We start from the raw sequence: 9,084 nt of genomic DNA, 5'->3' as shown, positions 1-9,084 counted from the left end.
ATATCATAATTTAGTTGGTAAATGGAACAGACAAATGAAAGTAAGTGGGACACCTGAATCGTTATTCTGATTTCAAAGTGAAATTTGTATTTTTCCTCCTAGCTTCCCAAAGTGAGTAAATAAATAAAAAATTAAAGGAAAATAATTTCACTTAAAGTGATTATCTTTTCATAAAGTATAATGAAAAGAAACAAAATAGGCTAAAATAGGATTATATATCCTTAACTTATTTTTTAAGATAGAAATTAAACCATTTACTCAAGTCAAACTGATTATATGAAATTTTCAGTTTGTAATAGATTTTAACTTAAAATTTTATCTTTCAATTTAATTTATCCTAAAGTCTCAGGCAATAAAGTACTTTTACAAATAGTACTTTTGTTTACAAGAAGTACTTTTACAAATACAGCTGACCCTTGAACAACGTGGGTTTGAACTGCGTGGGTCTACTTACACATGGATATCTTTCAATAGTAAATACTTCAGTACTACATGGTCTGTGGTTGGTTGAATCCACAGATGCAGAGGAATTGCAGATACAGAGGGTCCGACTACAGGTCATATGCAGATTAACCCCCACGTTGTTTATAGGTCAACTGTAGTAACAGTCTAAGAAATTTATCAAATGATACAAATGCTATCCAATATAAATGTTAAAAACTATTATAATAATAACATGGTGCTATGTAAACCGACCTGGGTCCATATGGAGGGGAAAAGGTGTGACCAAAGAAGTGTCTATACATATATCCATCCAACTTCTCAAATACTCCATCATTATCTACTTGATATTCCTTCATGTCTTTAAGATAATCTTTAACATCATTAACAAAGTCAGTGAAGAGCTTCTGATCATGTATAAAGACACCATTTAGGAAAAACTTATTGATGAAGTGATCAAGTTCTTTCCAATGATGAAAACTATCCAGTTTTTCTAATAAATACCTTTCAATTAACTGTCTAAATTCATCTATCCTTACAGGATTCAACATTTTAACATTAAAAAGGTTAATGGATTCCTGTTGAGCACATTCAAAAACACCAGAACAAGCCTTTCTGAAAGAATTATAATTTTCACCACAGTCATGCTCAGCACTGCATTTCTGTGAATGTGTATTTTTTCCAAATTCTTCAAAATGAGGCTTTTCTTTCCTTCTCTCTCTTTGCGTAGTAGGGCCTCTACTATTCTGGTTTTGTGTATGTGCCTTATACTGTGGATATAAATATTCACTAAAAACTGTTGTTGGTTTTTTAGCTGCTGCTTCTTTTGTAGCACCAAATCTTTTATTGCCTTTTTCATCAAAGATATTCTTGGTGGTGTCTTTGAAATGCCTGAAAGTGGATTTAACTGAATCTGAGAATTTTTTCAGGTTTTCTTTTACAGCTTCTTTAGCCTGTTTAATTTTTTCTTTATGATGCCTCACAAACTCCTTGGTAGAATTCTTCATGGCATCAAATGTTTCCTTAACAGAACCCAAAAATGTTTCCTTTGACTTATTTTTAGCTCTGTGGTTTCCTCTGTTCCCTTTCTTTTTTCCATCAGTTTCTTGTTTTCCATTTTGATCTTTTGCTTCAACATACAGTCTTTCCCACAAGTCAGAACGCTGCTGTTCAAAGTTTAGCTTGCGCTCCAGCTCAGTAAGTCTTTCCCGTAACACTTCTATTTCCTTGTTTTCAGTCACTACACTGGGAGAGTCTGGGTTGCTATATGACTGACTAGAGCTTAGCTGCTGGAGTTCCACCCTTAAAGCCATGGTTATTAGTTGTTCTCTTTCCAGTTCCCTCCTTAGCATCTTTGCTTCTGCCAACAGAGTCTCCTTTTGATTAAGGAAGCTTTCTGTTTTCAGCTTTTCTTCTTCCAAATGCTGCTTAAGTTTCTGATTTTCTGTAAATAATTCAGCACTTGTCCCTTTATCTTCCAATATCCTAATCTGTTCTCTTAGTTTCCTTAACTCTTCCTGTAATGAAGATAAGGCTTTTTCTTCCTTCTCCAGAGATATTCTTAGATACTGATTTTCTGTATCAAGGTTCTTTTTCTGAGTTTCAAAGGACATTTTCTCTGCTTCAGTATGGGTCCAACACCTTGCAAGGTTTTCCTTCAATGACTAAATTTTTTTGAAAGATAAGAAAGAAAAATGTCAAGAGCTTTAAAGGCTGAACTTAAATCTTTAAGATACAACAAATACTCCATAAATGTTTAGTGTCTATTTCTGCAGAGACTATCCTTTATGTAGTTTTTTCAATATACGATAACTGGAAAATACAAGGTTCATATGCAGGAAAATGCACAGCAAAGAGCTTCATCAAGATAAAAACATAGCACACTGGAAGAAGACAGCCTTCTATCTTTTGACTACAGGACTCCTATCTCTCCTGAGAAAGCTCCTAGAGAGAATGTAGGAAGGACTAAAGGTTCTCTGATCCTTGGGTGAGGGCGATTATCTTTTAAAAAAAGTAAAACTACAGCTAGAGATGACTTCAGGCTTCAGAAAGTTCTGTTTATACTTACTGCACTCTTTGAAGGAAAAGAATTTCAATAATCTTAGTCCCATTTGAAAGATCTTGGTCCTATGCAAATTAACATCTCTAAGTTCAGATAAGTCATACAAGTTCTACCATACTTTAGAGAACACATTGAATCTTGGTAACATTTACAACTAATTTCTCCAATTTCAAATAATTTTCTGAAGAGACTGTAACCAGATTAGCAATGTAACTCTGACGTCAACATTCTTGTTGAGAAATTATGTCCAGTCAGGTTTAGAGAATTTTGCTGCAGTGCTAGGTAGCCTTGAATGATCTTTCTTTCAATGCATGTATTAGTAACAAACTTTCATCAAAACAGCAAGAAAGGGGCTTCCCTGATGGTGCAGTGGTTGAGAATCCGCCTGCCAATGCAGGGGACACGGGTTCGAGCCCTGGTCAGAGAAGATCCCACATGCTGCAGAGCAACTAAGCCCGTGTGCCATAACTACTGAGCCTGCACTCTAGAGCCTGCGAGCCGCAACTACTGAAGCCCACACGCCTAGAGCCCGTGCTCCACAACAAGAGAAGCCACCACAGTGGGAAGCCCGCGCACCACAACAAAGAGTAGCCCCTGCTCGCCACAACTAGAGAAAAGCCCGCGCGCAGTAACGAAGACCAAATGCAACCAAAAATAGATAAATAAATAAATAAATTTATTTAAAAAAAAAAAAAACAAGAAATTAAACAATATGCTTAAACAGGTTAATGGTTATAGCACTATCCAGTCAGTTAATGGTTATAGCACTATCCAGTCAGTTAAAATATCTTCATAAATCAGCAAAATGATACTTCAACTTTGCTTATTTTACTACAAATATTATGACTATTCCCTTTGAATCAGACCAGAAAAATATCTGATTTACAGAGACAAAAAAGAAAAAAAAATCCTTTGAATGATGATATTTTCCACTTGAAAAATAAATATCTGAAATGGATGTTTCACTGTCTGGCTCATTAATCTTCGAAGAACAAATTAAAATTTAAAATTTCCTTACAGTCATCATTTCATCTGCTCTCCCTGAGTGAGAGAAAACAAGTTTCATCTACCCAACAGAAATGGACTTTGGAGAATATTATGCTTAATGAAGTAAGTCAGAGAAAAACAAATACTGTATATCACTTATTGTGGAATCTAAAAAATAATACAAACAAATGTATATAGCAAGACAGAAACAGACAGATATAGAAAACAAACTAGTGGTTATCGGTGAAGAGAGGGAAGGGGAAGGGGCACATTAGGGATATGGGATTAAGAGATACAAACTACTGCTATGTATAAAATAGATAAGCAACAAGGATATATCCTACAGCACAGGGAATTACAGCCATTATCTTGTAATAACTTTTAATGGAGTATAGTCTATGAATTACTATGCTGTACACCTGATACCAATATAATACTGTAAATCAACTATACTTCAATAATTTTTTTTTAAGTGAACTATGGAGTAGAACAGACTAATGTAACATTATCTTTAAATGCACAAGCACGGGGAGCACCACAGAATGACCGCAGGGTACAATATTCTGTATCCAGTAAACTCTAAATCTTGAATCAAGTGACTAAGCAGATCCTGGACAGGTCTTCCATGATGATCTTCAAAATCCAAACTACATTTAACAGCTGGAGACAAGAGGTCTGCAAGAACTGACTCAGCAAATATCTATGCAGGGCGAGTCTCCTTAGAGCCAACATCATTCTATGGAACCAGAAACCATGATGGTAAGAAGAAAATGGCTGCTTTTTTATAACATCCTCTGCTCAAGGCAGGGAAAACTACACTATTTACAGTTAACTTCAGTAGTCCCTCCCTGAAAGATATAATTCAGATGTTAAGTGGGATTCTGTCTTCCAAAGAAATACAATCATAACCCTATAAAGAATATATACATAAACTGTGAAGAAAATTTAGGGAAATGGAAGGAAAAAGGAACAGTTTACCTTTCTACCCTGAGTTTATCTGTAATCCCTACACCCTTCCTAGGCAAGAACTAGAGAGGAGACCAGGTATTTTGCTAATCCTCATAAACCCAGAATAGACAGCACAGTCCTGTTGGAGCCAGGTGAATTTCAGGTACGAAAGTGTAACATGCTTTCTCTTTCTTCATAACTGACATGAAACCAGAGAAAAAGGACTGGCTGATCATCTCCCTTGATCAAGGGTGGCTCCTAGAGAAGCTACAAACTCTCCTCTTTCTCTCTCTTGGCTCTATAAAAATAACATTAATAATAATAATGTTTCATAGATAATATCAATTAAAATAATGTTAACTATAATATAGTGATTAGGAATAACATCTTTGGAGTCAGATAAACAGAATTAAATTCAGCTCTGCTGGCTGCTAAACTTGGGAAAGTTACTTAACTTTTTTGAGCCTCTTTCCCATCCATAAAATGAAATTAATACTTGCTTAATTCACTGGGATGTGGTGAGAAATGAGAAATACTGTATGTGAGGTACAACAGTGCCCAGGACACAGTAAGTACTCAATCAATAATTACCAATATTATTACTGATTTACTAATCTGCACTGTAGTTGTCTCTGAATAGCATAATTATTGGCTAACACAATTTTAAAATTTTATTTCTAGTACATACCTTAAAATCTATAAACGACCCTTGTTCCTGTTGACACTGGGAAAGATAATCCTTCATATCATTCAATTCATCTTCATGTATCTTTCTGACTAACTGTTGACGCTTCTGAATCTGAATTGTGCCTAAAAATAAACATTTTTATTAGGGATATGTAACATAAATGTCATGATTACCAATATTTTTAAACATACAATAAAACATTTACTTTGCATATATTTAACTGCTTAATCCAGGCAGGATCATTTTCTTCAAAATATCATTTCACAGTTCTACAAAAATTCTGATTATATAAACAAAGAAGGAATAAGTAAAATCTTACAGTGTCATTCATCAAATGGTGGTATATGGATGTTAATTTATAAATCAGGCCAAGTAGGTTAATATATTTTTTACTTTATTTAGCATACACCAGAGATATTTAAGCAGTTCACTATCCTTTTGATTAAAACAAGCCAGACCATATTACCTTACCAAACAAAAAAATTTATGTAATGTTTCTGTCTTACTGTTGTATTTAAGGGCTCTCTGAGGTACATAAAGTGTTGCATTCCCCACTTCAACAGAGAAAGGAACAAACCATGGAGTCTATTCACAGGTTATAAGTAACTAAGGAAAAATGAAGATGTCTATTTTTTCTCACTGTATTTTGCCTAAATGATATAGCACAAGCCCAAAAAGAATAGCAAGAAAAATAATTGGCTAACTATGATTACCCACCATTCTCAAAGCCAGATCTTTTAAGAACTCTGCATTAGTTAGGTCTGTACTGGAGTATCACCATCCCTATCCCAGTAATAAAGAAATCGTAAATTAACCAGGATGCTCTATATTTTCACCCTAAAAATCAAAATGTTAATTTGCCAAGACATGCTGTTCACATGCTGCTACATGCTTCATGCACGAGAAAAAAAACAACACTAGATCAAGAAGAAGGCAAAATGCATTTGGCAACCATAATATTACATCTACTGAGTGGCATACCATCATGTAAAAGACATCACAGAATTTTGTAATGAAAGAATATAATTAATAGTTAATTGATTTCTGAAAAATTAACTTATTTCTTCAGTACATCTTGAAAACCACTAAAGAGAAAACTTCTGCCAAATTACAGACAACTGTTACCAGTTAACAGCTATGATATTGTTAGAATTCACTTCTCAAAAAAAAAAAAAAAATCACAAATTTGCATGGCAAATTTGTTTCAATATTACTCAAAAGAATCTCAGAGTTTTTGAAATATCGAAATAAATTTATCTATAGTTCCCAAGGCAGTTGAAAACTTCTTTTTTTCAAACTGCTAACAGAATGAATTCCTTTGGCCACTGGAAAATAACTTAAAACTATGTGTTGAGATCTGAGTTTGCAGTACCATTACATAGCTTATGTTTGATGACTATCAATGTGCCCTTTATCAATCAATCTCACAAACAATTAGGTTTTTTTTTCCCCTCTACATCTTCAACTGCCTAACTATGAAGTGTTACAACCCAGGGTGTAAGGCCTTCTGGTTATATCCACAAATCTGCCTACCTTAATCACATTAACCCACTGTCAGTTTTTGCTACCACTGCTGTTAAGACTTCTCTTCTACAGGTGAAGAGTCTCAATCTCACCAGAGCTTGCAGCCAATATATCCAGCTGCCTGCTAGGCACAATTTTGGGGGTGTCTTCATTTAAAAAAACAGAAACAAAAAACTGAACTTCAGCACCTGCCCTAATTTATTCTAAAATAAAGTTGGGTAAAAACAAACCGAACTGTGCTCACCATCTATTAACTCTCTCATCTAGCAAAACTCTTCCCCTCTAACTCCCCCAACACCAAAAGTAAAGCAGCTAACACACTTCTTGGAATTTAAAAAGTAAACCACCAATATCTCAAGCATCCAGGCTCAAAGTTCTGTTTTCCATTGTTACTTCAGTGTCCCTTATTTCACCAACCTTCTCTCCATCCCCACCATCACGAGAACTGTCAAGGTCCTGATCACTGAATACCTGAATTACAAAACCTTCTAGTTAACTGTTCTAATTTTTCCCACACTATTTATCTTCCTGCACTTTTCCTCTAAACTTACTGCTCTCAGTTCACTCTATAAATCAAACTCTCCTACCTGGATTCCAAGATGTTTTACAATTAATAGCATCCCACATATTCCAACCTATTTTCCATTATCTCTAAATATCTATTCTGCTATAATCCTGCCAGTTTTTCCAGTGCTCCCAAACCTAGCAAGTTTACTTCCAGATTATCAGGTTCTCCACTGCTAGAATGTTCTACTTTCCTTCCACCTAGTGTAAGTCCAGACCCAACTTAAATGCTACCATCTCTAGGGTGACTCAGTGTCATAGTTTGAGCTATGATTCTTGTCTGTGCTTCATAACTTAGCACCTAGTTATATTGTTATACTGTCTGCTGAAAAGCAGTACAGCCTATACTTAAAGCAACTCCATGAGGAAACCAAATCAACTGAACTCCGCGGTTGATTTAGAATATGGATAGTCTACAGGTAAAAGAAAGAATAAGATAGGTGCTTCATCAAGATTTTTTTTTAAATGTTTGTAAGCACTTTCAGGACCTGAAGCAGTGCCAAATACCTATAGTACATTCTTTTACTATCCTCAGTCCTTCTAGTTCTCTCTTCCTTCCAAGATAGATCTGACACTCCAAATTTATATCACCAAGGTTGGTGAATGTTCTGAGTGATTAACTTAGTAGTTCTTGTTAAATGGTTATAAAGCAAATGACTGTTTATGGAGTGCGATGACTGACTTCACAGTGCCTGGGAAATTCAAGCTGGCTCTAAAATCAACTCAAAAGAGCTCTAAAAGTATTGAGATCGGTGCCACAATTAAGAAAAAAAAATGTGATGTCCTTTAAAAGTGACCTTGAAAAGCTATCATTCAGGTTAAGTTTTTTAATGTTCCCTGAGCCAATCATATTACTATATGGACCTATTATTATGAAGGCTGTTCCTATTCTAAAAAGCTAATTTGAAATACTACAGGAAAATATTTATTAAATATAATTAATAAAGTAAATTTTACAAGTAACCAAAATTCTTAAATAACAGGGCAATAATTTCTCAACTTTGAAAGCACTCCTACATTGATCTTCCTACAAAATATTTAAAGGTCATGCAATTTGTAGGGTTTTAATGCAATGTGGATTAACATTAAATCACTGTCCAATTTTTTTTTTAGTAAGAAAAGAAGATTAAAGTAAGACCTTCTCCTTTGTTACCTCCATGTTTACCTGCAAGGGGAAAAAACCATGCTCAAAAAAACATATTCATATATTTGCTCCAGCTAGATAATAAACAAGTTAAGTATATATTTCAAGTCAAATCTCATTACAACAAACTTCAAGGGAGGATACAAATTACAGGATCCCAGTATTAAATTCAAGCAGACATCCACCAGGAGTCTAAATACTTATTTTATTAATATAAAGTTAAATACAAGAAGAAACACATTTTACTGACTCTGACTTTAAACAAGAATTGATTGTCTTCACTAAGTTTCTTCTAACATTACACTATATTGAATAATATATCTTTTCCACAAATCAACAAAGGGAACATATAATTCTTCAACCTTAAGGAACACATTGTTGGAAGGAACTAGCAAAACCAGATTTACCCAGAAAGCTAAACTGTGGATTATGTAGGCAAAAATCCTAAAAGTAGTTAATACAAGGCAAACTGAAATTTGTGAAGTTGAGAAGATCTAAGACATTTGTTTAAAGTGTCTTTTTCAAAATTCTAATAAAGCAAAAAGAATGAATGTTCAGTTCTCAGTCTTATCTTTGTACAAATATATACCTTAAATAAGACTCAACGGTTAGGCTCCCAAAAGAAAAATAACACCACATGGAATTCCTTCCTCTTTTCACCCAGGATACTTTTAAAGGCTTTGCATTAAGAAAATTATTAATCAATGTAAATAAACACTAACAAGG

The 9,084-nt window shown here is 34.3% G+C and overlaps 1 protein-coding gene across 7 annotated transcripts in view; it reads right to left on the bottom strand.

Annotated features, from left to right (window-relative positions):
- The window catches only part of CCPG1 (cell cycle progression 1), a 37,889-nt gene that overhangs the window by 2,556 nt on the left and 26,249 nt on the right, over positions 1-9,084 (bottom strand). For 4 of the 7 annotated variants that reach the window (XM_036844361.1, XM_036844364.1, XM_036844363.1 and 1 more), the window contains 2 exons: positions 5,127-5,248; positions 697-2,105 (listed from right to left, as the gene is read on the bottom strand). In XM_036844361.1, the coding sequence (XP_036700256.1) occupies positions 697-2,105; positions 5,127-5,248 (1,531 nt within the window). Of the gene's footprint in view, positions 1-696; positions 2,106-5,126; positions 5,249-8,367; positions 8,380-9,084 lie in introns of all 7 variants that reach the window. The other 3 variants (XM_036844359.1, XM_036844358.1, XM_036844362.1) reach the window with 1 other exon arrangement.

This window comes from Balaenoptera musculus, chromosome 2 (assembly GCF_009873245.2).
Source record: "Balaenoptera musculus isolate JJ_BM4_2016_0621 chromosome 2, mBalMus1.pri.v3, whole genome shotgun sequence".
Classification (NCBI taxonomy): domain Eukaryota; kingdom Metazoa; phylum Chordata; class Mammalia; order Artiodactyla; family Balaenopteridae; genus Balaenoptera; species Balaenoptera musculus.
The sequence above is the reverse complement of the archived record's forward strand: the minus strand, read 5'-3'. Positions and strand labels throughout refer to the sequence as shown.